The following is a 24,519-nucleotide window of genomic DNA, read 5'->3' as shown; positions in this document are numbered from 1 at the left end:
GAAGAACTATAGGAACATTGTCAGAATATGCAGGGATGTAACAAGGAAGGTCAAGGCCCAGCTAGAACTGAGTCTGGTAAGGGCCATCAAGGACAGCAAGAAGGACTTCTATAAGTACATCAGCAGCCAAAGGAAGAATAAGGAAAATGTGGGTCACTGATAAATCAGATTGGTCTCCTGGTTATGGAAAACTTAGAGAAGGTGGAATTACTGAATGCCTTCTTTGCCTCAGCCTTTACTGCTGAGGCCAGCCCTCAGATCTTGCAGATAAGGGAGGTTGGAGAAAAGGAAGTTTTCTTGGTTCTAGGGGGTTGCATTAGAGATTGGCTGGGCAGACATAACATCCATAAATCCATGGGTCCTGATAAGATACACCCACAGGTGCTGAAGTAGCTGGCAAATGTTGCTAAAACACTCTTTGAAAAGTCATGGAGAAAAGGAGAGGTGGATGATGACTGGAGGAAAGTCAGTGTTACTCCTCTATTAAAAAATGGGAAGAAAAAGGACCCAGGAAACACTGGCCAGTCAGCCTTACTTCCACTCCTCAAAAGGTGATGGAACAGGTCATTCTGGAGGTCATCACCAAGCAAATAAAAGAAAAGAAGGACATCAGGGGCAGTCAGAAAAGATTGCCCAAGGGGAAGTCATGCTGACCAATCTGACAGCTTTCCATGATGGCAGGGCAGGACAGGTCAATGAGGGGAGAGCAGTGGATGTTGTCTGCCTCCACTTCAGCAAGGCTTTGGACACGGTTTCCCATAACACCCTTGTAAATAAAGCTCAAGAGATGTGGGTTAGAATGGACAACGAGGTGGATCAAGGACTGGCTGAATAACAGAGCTCAGAGAGTTGTGATCAGCTGAGGAGAATCCAGTCTTATTCAAACTCTTTATCAGCAACCTGAATGAAGGGATGGAATGCACCCTGAGCAAGTTTGCTGATGACACTGTGGGGAGTGGCTGATACACCTGAAGGCTGGGCTGCCATTCAGCATGACCTCAAAAGGCTGGAAAACTGGGTGTAGAGAATGAAGTTCAACAAAGGCAAGTACAGGGTTCTGCATCTGGGGAGGTGTAACCCAAAGTACCAGTAACAGGATGGGGGCTGAATTGCTGGGAAGCACCTCTGCAGAGAATGACCCGAGAATCTTGGTGGATGCCAAGTTGACTATTTGCCAGCAAAGTGTCCCTGTGGCCAAGATGGTCAATTGTATCCCTAGAGGACACCATTCCTGAAAAGCTACTCTTCCATCAGGAAGAGTGTAGCTAGCAGGTTGAGGGAGATGATCTCCACTCAGCCTTAGTGAGACCACATCTGGAGTGCTGTTTTCAATTCTGGTCTCCAGAGATCGTGAAAGACAGAACTACAAAGGGTCCAGCAGAAGTCACAGAGATGATGAAGGGACTGAAACATCTTTCTTAGGATGAGAACATGGGAACTGGGCCTGTTTAGTCCAGAGAAGTCTGTGAGGTGTTCTTGTCAATACATATTTAATATCTCAAAGGCAGGTGTCAAGAGGAATGTGCCAGACTCTTTTTGGTGGTAGCCAGTGACAGGATGAGAGCAATGGCCATAAGCTAAAATACGAGTTCCACTTCAAAATGAGGAAGAACTTCTTTATGTTGAGGATGGCAGACTACTGGAACAGGCTGCCCAGGGAGGCTCTGAAGTCTCCCTCTCTGGAGATATTCAAAATCCACTTGGACAAGTTTTTGTGTCAACTGCTCTGGGTGACCCTGCCCTGGCAGTGGGCTTGGACTGGATAATCTCCAGATGTCCCTTCTAACCCTAATGATTCTGTGATTCCGTGATTAAGAAATGAGTTAATACTTCAGAAATGGAAATAACTGTAAGTTTTTGGGCTCCTCTCTCCAAGGAAGACACTGAGGAGCTTGAGCATGTCGAGAGAAAGGCAACGGAGTTGGTGAAGGGCCTGGAGAACAAGTCTGACAAGGAGTGGCTGAGTGAGCTGAGGTTGTTTAGTCTGGAAAAAAGGAGGCTTGGGGGATCTTATTTCTCTCTGCAATTGCCTGAAAGGAAGGTGTAGCCAGGTGTGGACTTGGTCTGCTCTCCCAAGTTACAAATAACAGGAGGACAAGAAATGGTGTGAAATTGCACCGGAGGAAGTTCAGATTGGGTAAGAGGGAAAATTTCCTCCCCAAATGGGTTGTCAAACACTAAACCAGGCTGTCCAGGGAAGTGGTTGAGTCACCATCCCTGCAGGTATTTAAGATCTGTAGATGTGCTGGTGCTTGGGGGCAGAGTTTAGTGTTGAATTTGGAAGTGTTGGGTAAGAGCTGGACTTTATGATCTTTAAGATCTTCTCCAACCCAAACAATTCTGTGAATTTGTCTTTTCCAATCTTAATGATTCTATGAATCTATAATTCTAAATTTTGTACTTCTGAGATCCCAAGGTCCAGAGCCAAAGAAAGATCAAGGGAAAAAAAATAGGGTTAAAAATGCTCTTGTCACTAGTTTGAATCAAAATTCATGGACCACAAAATTTGACATCTGGAGTAATTCTATTAATTTTGCCAGTTTTACTTAACATTCTAGTACCAAAACCAACTGCTGCAAAAAAAGGCACAGAAAATATTAATTTCCATTCCACAGTACAAAGAGCCATTTTTTATCCCAGGTTTCTGAACTAAAAAACAGTATTTGATAGTTCCAGATAAGGAGACAAACATGAAAAAGTATGACATATTTTACCTTATTTCAGTCCCACAGATACTTTCATTTGACTTTTTTTAACTGACAATTCAGTAAAATGTAGCTTATTTCTGTTCTATTTGCCCTTAACAAAGAGACAACCAAACTTCTGTAGAGAAGTAATTCAGATATTAAATGTCAGTGGAAAATGTGCCAGCACATCATCACAAAAGTACCATAATCTTCTTTGCAGAGATTCAGTTGTCAGTTCAAGATTTAAGAACATTTTTCACAAGGATGGTACAGATAACACTACTGAATGTTTGGGAATTCTTGGACCACAAGCTGTATCAACAGAGGAAATTAATATATAAAAGATTAATGATGTTTTTGATTGTGCTGGATCTCTTTGGGCCTCTCTGTGTGTAGTTTTTTCTTTGTGTTACATAACTTATTTTTGAGCATTTACCAAACATATAACTCAACAAAGATGCAGTGGCTGTTTTAAAAATACCAGTCCAACCAAGAGATAAATAAAGCCCAAAATAAATATTTTCTACCTTCCTGTATCATTGTTACTGAGTATCTAAACCATTTGACAGGAGTATAAATAAATCTCACCCATATGTCAGATATGGCCCTATCTGAATGACAGCAAATGAAAAAACAAAGCAGAAAGAATAATGGAGAAAGGGCTGAAAAAGTTAAAAGATAAGGACAATTGGGGAATCATTACTGTTGTTAATTGCAGAATTAAGAAAAGAGGGGCAGCACAGATGACAGCTTTGAAATGGATTTAGATTCTCAAGAGTACTTCTTATGACATGTCTCTGATCAGGGTTGAAAACACTGAGAGAGTTTTTATTAGAAGAGACAAATGCAAGAAAAAATCATTTACTCTGAATAAATAAATCCAAGTCTGTTGCATGCATAAGGAAATAAAACTGGAGTACAGACTGTGTCTCATAAAGGGCCGATTTTCTGTCTAGATAAAACAAAATTATTTGGTAACATACTGGGGAATGAATATACTGTGTCAAGGTTTGGGGTGACTCCTCTCCAGTTTATATTATACCATATTTGGATTTCTGCTTCATACTTCTAAATTCTGACTTTTTTGCTCCCTAAAGTTGGCATGCATAATGCAGACAGTGTTAAGCCATTGGAAGCCCAGCCTAATGAAAAATTAAAGGACATTTATTCCAGGCACAGATTGTATCTGTTAGGAATAGCAAATTCAGTCATGCCTCAGAAAAAAGTATTCAATGGATTTGAATTTCAAATGGTGACACTAGGCATAGACAGTAACAAAAAGATGTAGCTATTCCTTCTCTTCTCCAAATTCAAAACCACTGCGTGAGCAAGGAAATATACCAGTAAACCTGAATAAACCTTTTTTTAAACATTGAAAGACATCTGTTGAGGAATGCTTGAGTTTTAAAGATGTCTCAGCCAGTGAAGACAAACAGTAAATTGGCTGCTCAGAGAAAACATGGTTATTATTTCCTACCCTGAATCACAAAGGTACAAAGAAAAACTTTTGTGTTTTAGCTGCTGTTGAAGAAGCAAGGGAATGGGACATTTCACACCTTCCCACATAGGATAAATTGAAAAACCTGCTTTCAGACTTTTCCTGAAGAGAGGTCTGCATACTAGAGACAGATTTCTGAATTAGACTTTATACAAGTATCTCCCAAAGTGTATTTACTTATTTGCAAGCACATTCCTGACCTTAGTTCAGGATTGGCCCAGTGAAGTAAAAATGGGCAGAGGCCAGAAACACTCCCACCCTACATTGTCATAGAATCACAGAATTGTTTAGGTTGCCAAAGACCCTTAATATCGTTGAGTCCAACTGTAAATCTGTCACTGCCAAGTCCACTAGGATCAGGACAGCACAGTAATTCTTTCATCTCGTCACCACATAGAAAACCAGTAGCCACTTTTTCTAGACCATTTTTCCTAATTCTTTTCAATTTTTAATAAAAATGTTGCACACATGAACTGCAGTATGACAAACATGATCTTTCTTTTTTGAAAGCTTGCAGACACACTGAGACCCTGAGGCTTCAGGAACAATAGGCTGGAAGCCAGCACTTGCTGAGAGCCACGCCAGCTGGCTGGTGAGCACACTGCCAGCCACAGAGATGAGCCAAATGAGCCTTACTCATAGCCCACAGGAGTGTGTCCTGAACACCCACTACTGCAGCAACCCCACAGCATCTGCAACTCATGGCCAAGCCCCATCCTCCTACTTTCCAAGCAATAATTTTGTTTCCTAATGGTAATGGTGGCATTTGCCCCTAGTTTTGCATGTAGTCATGAAGTAATTATGTCACTAATTAGGCAGACATAAGGAACTTGAGCTTGTAATTTCATAGAAAAGTAACTCTGAGAAGTGCCAGTGAATTTTAGGTCCCAGGACTGTCTCAGGGAGCAGGAATCCAGCTCTCTCCTCAACCATTTGCTGAACAAAGAGACTTTGAGAAAGATCAAATGGATACAGTAAGGTCAAACTAGAGCTCATGCAAACTATGCTATTTCAGTGCTGAACTTTCAAACCTCAGCCTACTGACATGCTTCTAATTAATAGTGGAAACTAAACCTGTATGGATGCAGCCATACAGTTTATTTAATATATACTTTATATGGCAGCCAAATTAAGTATGACAGCTTGTTTACTATGGATTCCTGCCCTATGGGAACTTTCAGACACAGTGCATTAAGGAAGAGAGCAAAGTAACAAGTCATGAAACAAATGGTAAATACTGGTATATTTAATACTTATCGTTTTGGTATGTAAAAGCCAGATTCACTGGCCATATTTTAGACACTACTATAAAAAAGTTAAGCAGGTAGATGGTGCAAAAAATACAGTTATTCTAACACCCTCTGTCTTATTAATGCCACTTGATAATTAGCCACAGGCAAGAACCTGGTGTCAAGTTTAATTCGACTACGTTATATGTGCACCTTAAATGTGTATTTTAAACACAGGACTATCTCCTTCCATTTTTAAGGATTCCTTGATTTTTTCTTTCTGGAAGTTGTAATTTAATTTCCCAAATTAATATTCGATTATTTTGTTAGGCAATTTACATTAAATCTAAAGTAAAATAAATAAATTTTTTGCAAGAAAGCCTATAATAAAGAGTAAAGAGCAGCAGCACCAGGCTGCCTATGGTAACTCTAACAAGACAGACACTTTTAGCCTTCCTAGGAATCTCTGCCAATAACAATGCATGGAAGACACTTTTCTAAACATACCTCTTGATCTGTGAAGATCTCAATGAAGTTCTGGAAGGAGAAGGACCCTGACTGAAGAATGAGTTCTCCTGTGTTTTCAAAGCACTGGCCAGTTAGAACAAGGAGCTTGTGCCTTGCAGCATCTGTGATCATTAAGCGCACCTAGAGTGAAGAAGAGAAATACATCAATAATGGGAGTGACCATGTGTTTCAATAGTCTAGTGAGAACACAGAGTTTATTTCTCCTAATTTACAACCAGTCTCTGGAACAGGACTCCCAAAACATTATGGAGTTACACTGCTGTTTACAAAAGACAAAGAGAAAGGAAAAAACATGAAAAAAAGGAGGGGCAAGATGGAGTTAGAAAGAAGGTCTGAAGAATAAACCAAATTAATGACATGAAAAAACCAGCAAAGAGCAGAACAGAATACAACTTGAACGAAGAAAACATTATTTTAGCAACAAACTTATTCATAGTATAGTTCTTGGTATACTTTTACAGAATTATATCAGGACAACCTTGGTAAACTATTTAAGAGCACACGCTCGTTACTTTACTTGACCCTCACTACAGCTGCTAATTGTTCTTGCTTACCACTCCCAAGAGGGAGATTTATGTGCATGCTAAGAGAAAGCCATATATTCTAAATTTAGGAAGAAAACTAAACAAAACCTGTGTAAGATTCTATATTGTTGAGTAAATGCTTTGCAAATACTTCAAAAGTCTTACCCAACACTGAAATACCAATTCAGTCTATAGTAAGCTATGAATTTTAAGTGCACTAATTCCTCTCTTAAGGAAGAATTAAATCAAACCAGAACAGTAATTTCAGAACAAGGCTATCCACATATTAAACTAATTGAGCAAATGAGCAGAGTCCATCTGCGACAGCCCCCATGATAATGCACCCAAGCTCCATCTCCATGGAGATGACACAATCAGCTCAGCTCTCCTAGCAAGATATTCTTTCCAAGGTTTGCACTGATTATTAAGCAATCAATTCTCCAAATAACTCTTGTGAATGCCAGGAGGCTGAGCCAGGGAGGCTTAACTTGAATCTCTGCTGAACAACTCACATTTCTAGTACAACAAGAAAACACACATTGGAGAGTATGTATCTCAAAGAAGATCCCAATTCAACCATGTCTTCACTCTTATTTTATTAAATAAATGACCCTGATACTGAGCAGCAGAAAGTTCCTCTAATTAAACATAGGACTAGTGCTGGAGTGCCACTAATTGCACTAAATAATTATATATTCAGAAATATAATGTATGGATTTAATGTATCTATTTCTATTTCAGACAAAACTATAGATAAGTGCAAACATTTGTCTGACGTGCATTACTCAAATCTTCTCTGCTTTCACTCTATTGTAACTGTATCGGAACTGGCTTCCTCTTCTAAGTTTTCTTTTGTTGCTGCCAGCAGTGCTTATCAGTCTGACTTTTGTGTAAACTCATCGGGTTTTCCAACAGTAAAACTACTTCCTGACTTGTCAATCACTGAAATCACTGATATTTGACTGTCATATAATTTCCCTTCAATTTTATTAATTGACAATAAAATACATTCTGCAGAGTTAGCAAACTATGCCAAGAAAGTAAGTAAATAAATATTTGCAGATTACAGATCATAATGTGTACACATGGAGGACCTTAAGAGACACATAGATTCTGTGTCTGGGTACAAATAAGATTTTTTGAAGAATGACCAGAAATTTGTCTCCTGATTTCAAGACCACTTAATTTTAGAAGAAATACTGCAAGGTGATGATTCTGTTCAGTTTAACTGCTGGTTAAAGTTCAAAACTTGTTGAAGAAAGTGCACAGCAGGATGTAGGCTCAGTCAAAACAGAGATTAAGATGGAGTGTGAACAGAGACCAGCACATCAGCAGATCAGTGGTTTCCCATGATATGGTACATATGATATGGTACAATCACAGGAACATTAAAGCAATGGAGTGGGGACTTCCTAAAATGGAAGTAAATGTTCATTGGGGTTTTCTTCAGGAAACAACAATCTCTCTCTCTTTGGGCCTCTTTCTTATGGGAGGTATTTGGCATTTGACAGGACATGACAGGAGCTTTGGCCACTATCATGTGTGGACTACCACCAGGTTACGAGGTATATTGTATTTCTTTCTAATTTTTTTTTGTTTTCTTGTTTGGCTTGGTTTTCTTTTTTATGCTGCTATTTTACTTTGGTTTGTTTTTTGCTTCTTTGTGTGTTTTGTCTTTTTCCTGAGTGAATAGATGCCAGTTCCTCTTCAGGTGAAGTCAGAGCTTCAGATGGTATATTTCTGTCTCCCCCAGATCCACCCTGGAAATCTCTGATATATGAAATTGAGTTCTATTTGCCATAGTGAACAGAGAATGTCTACTCCAACCTCTGATTTAATTCTGCCACCTCTTTTTGATGGTCTCTTTCTGAATTGTGTCTATTCAGAGCCTTGCTTAGCCAGCCAAGTTAAGTCTCATCTGTCTGACTGGGGCCAGTTAGGCAGGATGAAAGCAAAGATCACTTCCCACAGTTTTGTGAGATGAAATTTACAGTAACATAGCCAAACATCTTCCAGAGCCAATGGGGTAAGCCCAGGGTTCAGAAATCATTAATGGGTGTAGATCTTATTCTTCTATGTAGTCATCCATCAAAGGAATGACAAGCAGCAGTAACAGAAATAGCATTTCCCAGCTTTTGGTAGTTTTTCGTCTCTTCCACCCCTTCACACATGCACACACTTGAGGGCTTTTTACTCAGAATGAATCCATAGAGTTGCTATCCTGGTGACCCCCTTGTCCTTACCAAGCACCTCTAATGGCTTGTAAGAAATTTTCATGCACTGTATTTTAGTAAGTAAGTTTCCATTGACTAAGGTGGCTTTTTAACTTCTACAGGTTCAGAAACTTCATTTGTTTTGGAGACCTTTCTTCTGTTTGTGTTCAACATCTTTTAACAATTGACAGCAAAATGGTTTTTTCACCAGTGACCACCAGCAGAACTGCTTTATCTCCCAAAAGAAATTAGACTGTGGCAGTGCTTCCCAGCACAGACCAGCAATGCAATTATCCCTATTACTTCAACCTTCTCACTAGCTAAATGAATCAATTTTGTCTTTGAGCTACACAATCAGTTCTTTGACTCTGTTGAGTTCAGAAGGAATTGGCAGTCCTCTTATGGGCACTCTCCAGGGTTCACTAATCATGTCACATGCTTTTTGAAGGCCAGATAGATCAAACTAGAGTCATCACCACATAGCTGGTAATTCTCTCAGACCCAAATTTGTCCCTGGGCACCTTCAGACACTTTCTTCATATGTAAAATAGGCACTTAGAGCTACCAAACAATGGCAAAGCAAAAGAAAAGCTTAACCACAGCTGCCTCTACTTCATCAAGAAGAAAATTTGATGCATTATGAGAAAAGGAACACTGGGATCAGAGGTGTGTTTCTGTCCCATGCTCCTGACAATTTGTTAGGAGTCTGGGAAACCAGGAAAAGATCAAGGGATGGGTGACATTTTTCATTATATTTATTCCAAATATACCCTTTCATTCACAGTCAGGACCTGCTCTAATCATCTGCTAAGACTTTGAAAAATAGTATTTGAGTTTGTCAGCCTCTAAGCTGGCAGGCAGTGACTGATGCCTGGTGATAATCACCTCAACTACATCTGCCTCAGTGCCCTCATCATGTCCACGTAGTGGAGCTTTCACGACATGTTCAACAAAGTATTTCTTACTTACCTCAGTACTAACTGCTTCATCTGAGGGATTGATGAGGACTACAGTTTCTAAGACATCACTTCTGTGGTGAAGAATCTTCTGACCTGCAAGTGCAGAGAGGAAAAAGGAAAATTAAATTCAACCATTGCGGTATAGACCAGGACTTTGCAAGAGTTTGCAGTGTATCTCATTGTGTGACAGCCTTCTGGCTGACCTGTCTGAAGGACTACCTATAACTCACTTTGTTCTCACAGAGCTGGTGCAGGTAAGGGAGTAACCATCATCAGCTGAGCATCTGGCCCTGACAAATCAAGTGAAAACTAGAACCCATGCTGCCAAAATGCTCCCTTCAGCCTTCCACTGGTATTGATTAACATTGGGACACTGCAAAAAGTTCCCTGTGGGGATGGTTAGACATTTGCCATGCTGCCCTACTTTATCTCACTCCTGCTTACAAAAGCTGTAGCAAGCAATGTCAAGCAACAACAGTGACAGGGCATAAAAATAACATCTACATCCTGAATTAGTAAAGTCTGGGCAAGTTGGGAGCAGCCTCACAGCCTACTGGCTTTCATACTAACTCTGTATTTAATAGTGACATTCATCTGACTGGGAGTGAATGCCAGAGAAACAAAATAGAACTGTTGATTCCCCCCCGCCACTTATGTTAATTGGCAAGTTCTTATCAGGGTCTCTCTCTGTGAGAATTGCAGTGAGATTAATTAGCATTGGATTGTTGTTCAGAAATCCAGACTGGTAATTAGTCCAAAAAATCAGAAGAGCCATCCCTTCTGAGCAAACTGCTTGGTGCAGTATTAATCAATTAAAATAATTAATTAGGCTTAAAAGGGAGTAGGGACACAGACCTATTTGCCAACTTAGAAAACCTCCCCTGTAAAGAGACGTAAATTAACAAGGCTGAGGACAGTCAGGCTAAAAGGAGCTCCACATGCCTGAGAGCATTGTGTGAGAGAAAGGGCAGCCAGCCATTCCCACAGTGTCCCTGGCTGGGGCAGGCTTGGTGCTGCCCTACCTGCCCCAGCCTTCCTTCCTCCCTGACCTGCCTGCACCAGTCCTGCCTTCCTCCTCCTCCCTGCCCCTTGAGCTCCCACTGTGCTGCGTCTGTCGCTGCTGCTCTGGGGAATCTCTACATTTATAAGCATGTGAGCATACATCCAAATGATAGAAAGTGATGGAGAAGGGAAATAGTGTTCTCAAGTAAAATGTGAGATAGGGTTGTAATCTATTCTCTTATGCATGACAGTGCCTAGAAACTTAGGGATAAATATCTACTTAGTTTGAAGAAACCCAGTTTTCTTAACATACATTCTTTCTGCTATGCTTCCTTGAAAGAAGGATCCAAATTATATATTACAAAAGGGGAAGAGGGCAAGTTTCACTCCCTCTGCAACACCCAGTTCTGATATTATCCTTCGCAATTCATTTTAGTTTTGGTTCCTTGCCTATCAGAAATGCACATATAAAGCTGCAGTCAATAAAACATCCAGATGGTTCTGTTACTGCAGACTCCTTCAGAAGATGCTCTGTGCTCTGATATTTTAGTTGTTTGTCAGATTTCCCTTAAATTAAGAGATTAGGCGGAGTTTATTGAATCTTACTATTAAGGAAAGGAAAGGAACACTTTAGGAGACACTGAAATTTCTTGCGTAATAGTTGGTGACACTGAGCACATACTTTGCTTCAGGCTAGACTAAGGTTCATGTATCATTAGACATGAACACATTAAACACAGGTAGAAAAGATATGCAATTAGCCACATGCAAAGTTAGTCAAAAATGCACATTTCTTTCATCGGGCTCAAAGCACATACTTTGGACTTAACTGAAGCTGCTCCAAGTCGTGTGTCTGTGTAGCTAGGAAGGATTTTACCTGAGGAGTCACAACCACAACTCCTGCTGACCAACACCAGTGGTGGTTACTCACATCCTACCAGACACCCTATTCTGGTGCTTGTGTGGGTTCATGGGCCCTGAGACTGATCTCCAGGGGCAGGCAAGTTGTCTGCACCACGTGCATGGTGCCTACTCAGAGATGCACATGTGACTGTCTCCCTCTTCAGCTCCTTGGGATAAACATGTTACTGATTACCATACAGGGTGGGGACCCGGCGCTGGCAGGTTGTGAGTCACTATGAGGGCTCCCATCCCAGGAACATCTGGGAAGTTTGCAGCTACTTGCTGATGTCAGTAACATGGTCCCATGTCACTGCTTGACAAATAGGGGAGACTTGGAAAAACTATTTGCAATTTTGTAAGAGTAATGCAGGCTTGCTGCCCAGATTGATATCCTGAGATGCTCAGCTCATTCCCACGGGAATGGTTTTATCAGACAGAAATTAACTATCACAGTGTGGGAGCAGAAAGCAGCAACAGCACCTCATAAACCGGTAAGAGACTGTGACTTAACTAAATTACAGATGTGAGTGGGAGAACCTGAGACTTGTGTACATCTGGGGTTGCTTTACTGGATTTTTGCAGCCTCTCTCTACGTATGACCGATAATTTCTATGACTTGACAAAGGAAGGAAGGAAGATACTTCCTCATTGCATGGAAGTGGTTGGGTAGATGGATTTTACCTGCTTATAGTTTCTAGGAAGCAAGTCAAAGCCCCTTCTAAAGACTTTAATATATAAATATTGTTTGTGTTTGGAAGAAATCCAAGTATCTGCCTATCTTTTATCTTTATTAATTAAAGCTTCAAATTAAAGACTGATATGAGCAAAGAGTCTGGCACCTGTTTGATTCAGAACAAGAACAGAGAGAAGTAAATAGCGTGTGAAATTTGCTTAAAATTGCATTCATCAACCCAGTTTCTATGGCCATAGGATCCTTATGCCCCCCCTACTCATCCAAATATCAATGAAATCTATTGTGTGGTTATTGAGATGGGGTTGGTGTTAGTCACGTTTCCTAGAAAAGTGACAGAACAGCTTTCTTAACTTACACAGTCAAGTCAGGCCAATCAAGCAGCATGAACATGAGAGACATTTTTAACAGTAACCATGTAAATTTGTGCAAACACAAAGTACAAATGAATGGCAAAGGAAAGAAATCAAGTCCTCATTCAAGTTTTGTTTAACCAAGCATCTCTACTGCCACACTTTTCCTGGGCATGCCTGTGCAACCCAGGCCATGGGTGTGCCTGCTGTAACACACTACTCAATAGAGGAGTTTCCACCAGCTTCTCCTGTCACTCCAGGTAGAAATCAACATTCACTTACTCCCTATCAATACAATTCCTCCACAAAGTAAACACAGAGGAAGCAGGCAAATCCTTCCTGCCATCATTCTTGGCAGAAAGGGTAAAAGGAGTATTCTCCCTGGAAGTATGCCTTCTCCCTGAAATTGGTAACCTGATCTGGCATTCAAACACATTTCTCTGGCAACTTGAAACATCTCTCATTTCTCATTGTAAAGAACTCCAAATCCTCGTTTCACTGCCAGAAGACATGACTGCGGCAGCGTGACGTCAGCCACCGTGCTGGGTGGCATTAACAGACGGCACAGCCTGCAAGGCTGGCTGAGGGAACTTCCCACACACCGTGAATATGCAGGGACCTCTCTGCAGCTAGAAACCTGCAGGGCTCTGCACTTGTAAGGAGCTTCAATGCCCAGGGCCCCCCAGCGGCGCCTGGTCTTGTGGAAGAATTCCCAGGCATTGAGGGGATAAATTCTCCAAAATGAACCATAAAACATCCATCCCTAAAACCCTAAGGGAAGCTTAGCCTCTTGAAAAACAGTACTGGAGCTTGTGAGCCACCATGCTGGGAAGCAATAACTGATGTTCAAGAATCATCTCAACTGCAATCTGTTTCAGATTTACCATGTCTGATGAAGGTTATTGGAAGGTTATCATATCGCCAGCACAGTAATCTAATAACTCATACATTTTAAGTAACTTCAAACCGCTCACTATTTCATCTGCTATTTCTAGTCTGGACTTCAAATTTGTCCTCCAAAATCAGATATATTAACTTTGGGCTCTTTGTGGTTGTTCTATATTATCAACAGAGCACTCAGAGTCTGGACAACTGATCATTTGATGGTTGCTATGTCTTGTACTAACTGAACAAATCTATTTTTCCTTGTTTTTAATGCAAGGATCAAGGGGTATAAATTGTCACATAATACTGTAATTGTGACTAGCCCCAAATATCCTATCTACCTGGAGGCACAACACTGCAACAACAATTTCAGACCATAGATAAAGTAACAAGGTACCCTTTTATAGCAGACTATCAATTATCTGAAGAAATCTTGCATAAATTATATGGAGCACTCCATCCTCTTCAACTTCTTTGTTGAGAATGGGATACCAAAGCATGCTAAGCTTCCTGCTGAACTAAACTGCAAGCTGGAGAAATAGCTAAGTTTCCAGCACTGAGAAAAGTAGTGATTTTACAGAGTCACCAAAGCAAATTTTGGTGCTGTAAAACTCTGGAGTTCTGTATCTGCAAGTAAGAAGAAAATTATTTGCAGACCTGATGAAGAAATAGCTGTCTAATATCCAGGGACTGGACTACAAGAACAGGACTTCACAAAGCTCCTTCAGAAAAGGTCTGAAAGCCCTGCAGGTGATGCCAGGGCCTGTGGAGGGCAATCATTCAGCCTTGTAACTAGCTGACACAATGGGGTGTGCATAACATAGGCATAACTTCATTTATGCCAGAGAAGACGGATTCACTGCCTCCAGGGCTCAATTCAGCCCAAAGGCATCTTAAATTTAGGCTGTCATCTAGGAAGGTGTAATAATTTTTTTCCAGCTATAACTCCTATAAATGTATGAATATCAGAATATTTTACACATTTCTAGGTGAAAATAAAATCCTGCTAGGATGCCGAGCTGATGTGACAGCTGTGAACAAATCTAATAATGAGTTAAAATTGCTGAGCCCTGTGATGGAGACAAAGATTTGGAAGAATGACACTAACTGCAAAATGTGACTATTTTCCTTGCCATCATTTAAACCTGCTTGCTCTGGACATGATAGTAGGTTCAGATTCATATCTAATGTTACATGGTTTTTATAGGGAATTATGCATTGTCTCTGCAAAGTTAGGTTAACCTTTCTTGCATCTGATCAGCTGGAATGCTGAACTGTGTTGTGACTATCCAGAAAGCATAAATCTCTAGTTTATTTTCTCCCTCTCCCCACATAAATGGAATTGATGTTTGAATTTCATTTGGTTCAGCTGTAGCCTGGTGATGATAGTTAAACGTTCTTCCTACCCACATCTGACTTGGAACAATTTATTAACTACAAGTCCTCAGAGGCAATATGTCCTGCATCCTCCTGTATTGTATTTCTTCATTTTTAAGCTCAGATTTATTTAATGAAATAAAGCCTGTTGCATACAATTTCATTTTTGTTTTTGGATAAGTCCTTATCTGTCAGATCTCTTTAAGGTTTATACCTTCAGATAATAATAGAGTCCTGAAAGTGGGAGGCTAGACAGAAGATGATTATGCAGTCTGAACAGTGACTGCAAGATTCAGCCTCCGGTTACTGTACTCAAACCCGGTTAAACAATCCTTGCTCAGGACTCTTAGACAGCAGTGAGAAAATGCAAGTCGACCTATTTGCACTAATTTTCATAGCTGGATTCATATTTTCTGCCTCAAACTTTATTCTCTAATACTTGCAGACCTATGAACTGAGCTGTGCTAGGAGCTGTTGCAAGCAGTACAAGTGATTGCAGGGACCTCACTGCTCTGAGACCATCCACCCTGAAATATCCTGAAATTAATCCAAGACATTACATCACCTTTTTCACACCCTGTTGATCAACAATTGTGTCATCTTTCCACACTAAATATTGACTTCTTCCATGTCTGCCAACTTTGTGTGGCATCTAATCTTCTCTCAAAATTTATCAAATAGAAGCAAGCTGCCCTTTTACTCCCACCTATTAGTGTTGGGCAAATTAGTACTCTCAACTCTCATTTCTCACCTTCAGAAAATAGTATTTCTCACATAATTCTTGATATTTGACAGTTTCAGGACACTATGGACTTCTAAAGCATTAAAAATCAAAGACTACCCTGAAAAGTTGAAGCAAATAAGTCTGAGTAAAATAACAAGAAAAGTTTACATATTATAATTTTAATGTCTACTAAAATAGATTTATCTCCCAAAAGAGAGAAAACTAAACCAAGTAGCCTAGGGATTTCATTATTGGTTTCACTGAGTCTCTGGAAAAACGTGAAATTTAAAACCAATACTTCTGAAGACCTCAATAAAATCAGAGTCCAAAAAACCCCACTTGCTGTTTATATGCTGCACTTGCAACAGTAGTGGAATCCAATGCCCAATAAATGGGTTCACCCTCAACTTTGCTTAAGAAAAAATATACTAAATAGTCAGTCAACAGCATCAATTTATTTAATTAGTTCAATGACAAGTTACTGCTGTGGAGCATTAAAATTCATTACCAATGGAAAAAAAGACCAGCCTCTTAGTGAAATGAGTGGCAATCTGATTGTTGGAGTACTTCTTGGATTAGGAAATCAATTTGATTTCCTATGACAACCAATTATTCCCAATACAAAAGATTTTATCTTTCTGGGGAAAACATTCAATATCCTAACCAGTGTAGAGACAACAGAACTGTAGCAACAGTCTTTGCTTTCTCATATGATGCCACAGTCTTTCATGGCTGTCTCTGAACTCTGTAATTTCTCTTCCTCCATTGACCGGTGTAATGTACAACTCACATGACAAGTAAAGCTTAAATCCCAGTAGCCTTGTACACAAGTATTTAGCAGCACTGTGATTTCAGCAAGAGGATAGCAAGCACAGGACATGAATATGAACTTGAACACCTGGAATTTTGCTTTCCAAAAGAAGCCTGCAGCTTTATGATCCTACTCCAAGAAATTATCTTCTGTGATTACAGAAAGAGGAAGAAGAGGAGTGTTTAGAGAACGGAGTAGTTCAACATCAGGGCAGAAAGAGATAAGTGATGGGGGTTTATTAGAGGGCTATGCAATGTTCCTAGCCAAGAACTGCCTTAACCAACATCATGGCTGTAGTCAGTGTAGCTTTGAGTAGACAACACCTCTTTGCAACTCAAGTGTCTAACATGGGGTTTCACCACGAATTCACTTACCTGAAGCCACTATCTCCCTCATGAATCACTCCTCTAACCTTGAAACATGCAGTTTCAGAGATGCTAGAGAACTGCTCAATTCATAATTGGTTTGCCCTTTGATCCTTTCTATATGAATTATAAAGCATTTTCCATTATTTTCAAGGTAACATATAGCATTTATTAATGCTCCAGATAATTAAATTTAAGATCTTCCTCCAAAATATTCACAGTTTCAGAGTGGCTTCCTGAAATATATTAATTGTGTTGTAGAATATTTCCACATACTGGTTTTGTAGATATAACTCTATAGACACTGTGATCTCGAAACAACTACAATTTATTTTATCTTTAGAACAGATCTGATAAGTGTGACAGAATTTTAATCCCATAAAATACAGGGAAATTTCCAGGGTCATAGGGAAACAGAAACATGAAGCTTTTGAAGCCAGCTAGAGTGTTGTAGCTAGACAATCCTTTTGGCTCTGCAAGTACATCACAATTTCGTGTTTTCGAGAATACTGACTATTTAAAAAGCTAAGCTACACATAATGGATTTTTTACTTAATGGACTCTGTTAGCTATTTCCCAGAGCTGAAATTCCTCTATAAACTACTTCCCTGACTGTTAAGATATTGATATTATTTACCACTAACAATGTAATCACTGCAGACCTTGAAACCCTAGCTTCAAACGGCAACAGAAAACAACATCCAGTGAACTTTGCAAGGAATTTGTCTGGGACTATCTAGACAAAAGCCAAACAATTTAATCTTTTCCTCTTGCAGATTCTGCATGTCACAAAATAGAGGCAAGCAGGTAGGTAAAAGTGAGATTTTCTCTGAGCATTCGTCTTGAGTTACATATCTCTAGATTACAGAAGTAATAATCTTAAGAAGCTCTTAAGAGCAAGATAATAAGTTAATGGCATATATACCATGGTCAGCCCTATATTTTTAGGCTTTTTCATTGTCTCTCATTAATCTCCCTCCTATCCTTAAATCTGAATTACATAGAAAATAGCATTGCTCTAGGATGCACTGCAGAGCTCATTTGGAGATTTATCTTTCAGCAGCACAGCACAGTGCCCTAGCACTGCATAGAAACTGGCAGCCAACACACACCATGATGGGAGACTGCAGCAATGCAGAGCTGACTCATGAGTTCTGAAGGTCAATAAAAGTCCTCAACTGAAACTGCATTTGGGAGGGTTACTAACCAGGGAGAGAAGGAGAAGTGCGCAACATCAGACCTCTTCCACAACCCTCTCTGTCTAGAATGAAGGAAAATTTCTTCTTTGAATTCTGGAAAACATCTTGGACCTAGGAATTAAAATTATCCTGAGCAGAGCAAACCACTTCCCAGTATAATTTACTTAAAATAATTACTGCAATGTGATATTTAACTTTGGTCAGTTATTCAGAAAAGGTATCTCTCACATCTCAATTGTCAAATAGCCAAATAAAATCTTATTTAGGAAAAATCTACTTCTTTCTCAATACCCCTATCTCATACTTCATGGTTTATTGAACACATAATATCTCATAATTCACAGGACTGGTTAGAAGCATAAGTGTTCTTTTGTTTTACCAAGTGACCGGTATATTCACATTACAGAGAAAACTATTTACTGGGCTGTTCAAGGTGCTAAGCAGGTTTTTTCCACCAAACATGCTTGGCACTTTTTCCAAGGGCTGCTTTTTATGGGAAAAAAACAAACCCAACCAACAAAACTAGCGGACTTATTTTAATTACTTCTTAAAACAAAGTCTGATTATGCCAATCTCCATTAACTATCTTAGCATCTACCTCAAATCCAAGTGTACTCCATAGGAATATTGCCACTGATGGATGGAAATGGTTCTTTCATTATAAAGATCTGCTTTTGAAATCAAGCTAGGAAATATAAGCAATTATGGTTCTCCTTAGTGGTATTTAACCAAGTAGCCAAGACCCTTTCTTATATTTCAAAAGAATACTCAACAATCTCAGTTAAATTTATTTTATTTCCTTTCAAATGTTGCTATTACTAAAACCTTTTCTTTTTACATCCTTTCCCTTTACTTCCCTGTGCTGCAGTGCCTGGCTGTACTGTTCAGCCCACAACATCCTGACTGCCAGGGGAGGGAAGCTTTTTCCTTTCCTCTGCAGCACACTCTGCAGATGCTTCTTTGAACTTCACTGCAACTCCCACTTTCATAAGGAAAATGGAGCACAGCAGCATCAGGGAAACTATGATGTAAATTTAAAATATGTTGCAAAGGGATAAATTTTTTTCAGAAAAAAAATATTTCAGAAGTTTGCCTTTCCTCTTCCCAGACATCTCTATCTGAGTACATTTTTACTCTTTTGCATCTCCTTAGGGAGAAGTATCTGAATTTTGATCACTTCAGAAGGTTTCTGTTAATGTTTCTAAATTGCTGCAGCCTTCTTACTAATGGGTTTTCATCACTATAGCAGCTGAAGCCAAACCCAAAGCTCCAATTAGAATCCTCTGGAGAATATTTCTGGGTCTCGGTATCATTACCTTACATGCAATTAAGTTTTAAGTTCATCTGCCATTCCTGTTGAAAATCTGACAAGTCAATACAACCTATAAGGTTGTCACACATAGGGAATCCATCCCTTCCCTGGAGCACATTTTCTTTGCCATGTATTTATTAAAATTTCTAGTTTAGATACAATTTTTATTCTTCCTCCTAGTTCAAATCAGAATGGATTTCCTCATCTTGACAGCCCATGAATAATGAATGACAGATTCTGTTTGCAAGCACTACAGCTGTTCCAGGAGCCTTGCACTGCAGATTATACACTTTACTTTGCAGTATTTTAAGATCACTTATGTTCGAATTTACCTATGGTCTGGGGATCAGTATATTTTCTTGGGAAAAAACCCCACAGTTAATAATCCACCCTTGATCCCTGTACTGTAATGTTTACTATGTACTAGAAAACCTCTACATTGTTTGTCAAAATATCTCCTTAAACATAATTTACCTAGTGGAGCTCTTTGAAGAACTGTGAAGTTCTTGTTCCTCAAGTAACATCACAGTTTTATTGCTATTCCATGAACAAATCATAGAATCATCACAGCTGTATTACAGAGGAAAAGTTGTATTTTTTTAATACTTGGGTTTATTTTTGTGCATTTTAGGAAACTGGAATTCTGTTGAATGTAGCATTACTATCAGCTAATTCACCAGCTGTGGAATATCCCTGAGTCTCTGCAACCACTACAAAATATAACAAGATGCTCTGTTTGTAAGCCTTTAATGAGAACTAGGTATAAGCTTTTCCCCTGGCAACCACCCGGCTTCCCAGCTTCATAGCAAAACTTGCCCAAAGCTTTTATTCTGCTTTACATATAAACAGTGTTGCTAATCAATTTCTGGATTAAATTCACTGTCCCTTTCTAGCAGCAAATTCTCTCCTGGTCTGAAAGAGCAGAGCAACTGTTCCACCCCAAGGCAGAGACAAGAGAGAGCCTCTTAAAAACATCCAAACCCCTTCCTCCACTGATTCTTTGCTGAATGTGTGCGATTCTTCACTGTGATGGTTTTTTACAAACTGCAAATATAATATGAAATCGATTGCCTCCGTGTACAGTACAGGCAAATACTATTAATTAATGCTAGATTTTACAGAGGAGAAAATGAGAAGGCACACCTGTTTCAGCACAAAGGGAACATTCTTCTGGTTTCATTTCTGGAATTAAAACAAGCCATAAAAGTAGTCCCTCCAGTCTTCGGCGTTTAATTTTTGGATGATGTGTTTAAGTACAACAAATTGAACTACATTTTAAAGCAGAAAAAGACAATACTATCTTCTAATTAGATTATAAAAAACAGGGAGAGTCTTTTTGTTTATCAGTTTATCAAAAAAAAAAGCCAGCACTTATCTTCAGGAAATACAAACCCATATTCAAACATTGTGTTGCATAGGCAATGTCTTTTCATACCTAACTTAAAATTTCACCAAACAATTATCCTTACCAGTGGCTGAAACTGTAACAACAGAAAGCAATGCATAAACAAGAAATAGTGATAGCCCATTTCCACTGATACAAGAAAAAAAATAGCAACAGAGGTCAGAGGACTTGGAAACCAGAAATCAATGAACCAGCAAGTGTGACAGCAAAAACTGGTCCTCTAAATGACATAGTGGAGTGATTCCAGAGGCCAGTCAAGCATCAGCTTGGATGTTTTTATTCCTTGACTGGCCCTGTATTGTCTCGCTATACCAAATTCTGTACAGAAGGATGAGTGAGGAACAGATCTAGCTCTGAAAACACCTATTTTAATCCTTAAATGTTTAACTTGTTAAATCTTTTTCTTAGGAAGACTTATGCTCCCAGAAATAGTTCAGGCAGCCTCTGAGCTGAGGAGGAGATGACTACTGTTGCAGACCTTAATGGGAGGATCCTTTTTGCTTAAGCTTAAGCAAAAGCATTTACAAAAAGCATTTATAGGAGGAAACAGAACTCACACCTGGCAAAACCATTTACTCCTGTATATGCAAAAACTGCTGTGGCGAACTGTGTTCTTTCCAACCTGATAAAGATCCATGAAACTTCCAGACAGGCCATGACAATGCTCAGCACATATCAAAACTAGTTGAAAATGAAATGAAAAAAAGCAAAATCTCACTCTGTCACAGAAAGCAAAACATTTAATTAAATATGAGCTCTGCCTTAAGTTCTGTCTCTTGCAGCTAAGTCTTCTTACCTTTTACTTAATCTTCATTGCTATTTTGGAGCCCTTAATCACCTTTTATGCCTCAAAAACACAAATCTCTGAAAATACTTAATATCACCCAGTAGGAATAGTCATACAATTTTCACCTGGTCCTTTGTGAAACTCTTGGAAACCTCTATCATACTAAGATTGCTTAAACTTCCAAGCTTTATTCTTCCTTTTTTGTGCAGGCTTAACTCCTGTTAATGCCAATGAGAATTATGTGCATACAACAAAGACTAAACTCTTTCATTGTCTAAAGGGTGCTATCAGCCCTATGCTGCTTCAGTGAAAAAAAACCCTCAAGGACATTGCAAATACTATGGGGAATTAATCTCATTACCCACTACTAATAGCATTTGTGGCAGTGTTTGGTTCTTAGATCAACCATAGGTGACCACCTGGTGCCTGGTAACTAGAAAGCTGCTTCCACAATACATGCACCAGGCTCTTCTTGGGAGACTAATCTGTAAGCTGCTATGGCTCTAGACTCCTTACACTTTCTCTCCCACTGAGAAGAACATGTGTTTTTATTTTCAGTTTGTATATTTTTAATTGAAGGACAGAGCCTTGTGAAATAAGTGGGTTTTTTTAAAGAAACATGGGTTCAAATACAAAGATTTTTAGTTATGAATTAATACATTGTGATGCTTTCCAGGGCAAACTTCATGTAGGCTTGTCTTCTTGAGTTACCAAATGACTACTTGATCAGCTTCACCTAGTCCTTTCCAAAAGTAAAATTGCTGCAGGGCTGATTTTAAGTACTCTTCAGGAGAACTATCAGTGAAAATAATACATGTGTAAAAGACAAACTAGGATACTGAAAAATACACGAGATGTTGCTTTTATTGGTCAGCATTGTCTTGTCTGTAAGTATTGTAGAAGATAAGTATTAAATTTACAAAGGCATTTTTAACTAGGTTTTCTTAGTGTATACCAATTAAATCAGCAGGGTCATGCTGACTTAAAACAGCCAGTGACCTAGCACGCAAATGAGTTTTACTGCAGATTTGAACAGAAAGGACACAGTCACTAAGCAACTGTTTGCAAGCACCAACTGAATAATTAAAGCTGGTTTCATCATACAGATGACACATCATGCTGTGAAAAAAAATTACCTCTGGCAACTCCTGTTTCTGTATCTGAAACCTAGAAAACTTAGGGTTAAAACACAAAGAATGGTGATCACCAACCTTTTAAACAAATTTCAGATTTCTAATCACATCTGTCAAGTGATACCAAGAAGCCTCCAGCAAAGGACTGCCAAGATGACACATTTCTAAGTGTCAAAATTGAAATCTATAAATGTGTTGGGAGAGTATTTTTAATAGAGCTGATGTGATTTTACAGGCATACAGCAATTAAAATACAGTTCTTCCATTTCATGTGTTTTAAAAGATGTCTTGTGTCCATATTCCACCTGGGGATTCCATAAGGACACAGACAATTTATTTAAGTGTTATCTCTTGACCAATACAGTGTGGATACTGGAGATATAAAGGTTCTATTTAAATTAGAGGATTTAAGTTTTTGGGCTCCTCCCCAGCAAGCTTCAGATTTTGCCTCTGTGCACAGACTACACCTGAAAATGTGCTTCTGGAGTTCTGAAGTCTGAAGGCTCTCACCTGTAGCCCCAAGGATCATACTGTTGAAATTATCTTAATGATGTATCTCCCTGATAAAAACAAACAAACAAACAAACAAAACAAAAAACAACTGGGGAACACAAGAGCCAGAAAAAAAGAACAGGTATTGGGAGTTTCTTAAAGGACAAAATCCAGATAACATTGAAAAAATGCTCAGCTTTCACATAGTTGAGAATGAGACAATGTGGTAAATTTGGTAGATAAATGATAGTTTTGGGGAAAAATTGAAAGTATAAATTATCTATCAATAATGAATATCAATAATCTACATTAGGATTTATCTAAGTCTCAAAAATTCCTACAGGCTTTCACCTCAAAAATTCTGCAGAATATAAAGTGGCAAAAGTGAGAAATTTGTACCATTTGGCAAGACTCCATGAGGATATTAAGAAGATTTAACAGTGTGGCCTTGGATAAGCATGCACAAAAGGAGGTCCATTTCAACATACTTTGAAGGAGACCTCTAGAAAAAGCAACAGAAAAACATCTTCCTGACTCAGATATGATGGTATACCACTGTGTATTTTCCAAGAACAGACGAATACATGATTAATAAATGAAGTCAAGTATAAAAGTAACATTGGGAACTCAAGCACTGTACAAATTCAGAACACATGTGCCTCAAACTCTACCTGTCTTACAGTGAAGAGTATGCACTAGGTCTGCACAGGTGGCAGGGCAAAAAGAAACATCACCTTTGCTCAAAGGGTGAGATTCACTGTGTTATCTGAGTATTCTATATTGCCTGCCTTCCTTAACCTAATGACCGTTTCTGGAGACCTCTTCTTCAAAGTACAGTCACTGCACAGGTTTTTATTCAGGTTTTGTTTTATCCCCAGCTGATACATAAAATTACTGTCATTCAGTTTCTAGCTCACACTCTGTCACAGGATGTGCTCCATATCCCACCCCCCTCACTTCTATGCAGTCCTACCTAGACTGATGAAAACCTCACCCAACCCAGATAACCTGTACCTTCCTCATTTGCAAGAGAACTGGCACTGAAACAGCTGATTTTTAAACACCCACAAAACGTAAATTCCCAGGATTATAAAAAGAGCCATTGGTTACAGTGGCTGTCCCCACAAAAGCCTACCCAGGTGGCTAAATCCCATATGCTGCTACTCAGTTTTTAATAGGTGACTGGCCAAAATTTCATTCATTATTTATGAATGCTAAAGTTAAAACTGAATATGACTGCTGGTAGGCATGGGGTAGGAGATGGTATGTGTCCATAAAGAGGTTTATATATTTTCTGCATGTAGGTAAGAAAGAGAAAATGAAAAAATCTATGTATTTATCCTTTCACTAGGACTGCAGTGCTGGAAACATTCAGCGCTTATCCTAAAGCTGCTTGTATACACCCAGTTAAGACGACAGAACCAGAAAAAGACCCATTTACT

The 24,519-nt window shown here is 39.2% G+C and overlaps 1 protein-coding gene across 1 annotated transcript in view; it reads right to left on the bottom strand.

Moving 5' to 3' along the window:
• MAP1B (microtubule associated protein 1B) overlaps nucleotides 1-24,519 on the bottom strand; it is a 72,171-nt gene that overhangs the window by 17,234 nt on the left and 30,418 nt on the right. The window contains exons 3-4 of the mRNA XM_066569081.1: nucleotides 9,649-9,731; nucleotides 5,922-6,062 (exon numbers count right to left, since the gene is read on the bottom strand). Of these exons, the coding sequence (XP_066425178.1) occupies nucleotides 5,922-6,062; nucleotides 9,649-9,731 (224 nt within the window). The remainder of the gene's footprint in view (nucleotides 1-5,921; nucleotides 6,063-9,648; nucleotides 9,732-24,519) is intronic.

Source organism: Molothrus aeneus, chromosome Z, assembly GCF_037042795.1.
Source record: "Molothrus aeneus isolate 106 chromosome Z, BPBGC_Maene_1.0, whole genome shotgun sequence".
Classification (NCBI taxonomy): Eukaryota; Metazoa; Chordata; class Aves; order Passeriformes; family Icteridae; genus Molothrus; species Molothrus aeneus.
The sequence above is the reverse complement of the archived record's forward strand: the minus strand, read 5'-3'. Positions and strand labels throughout refer to the sequence as shown.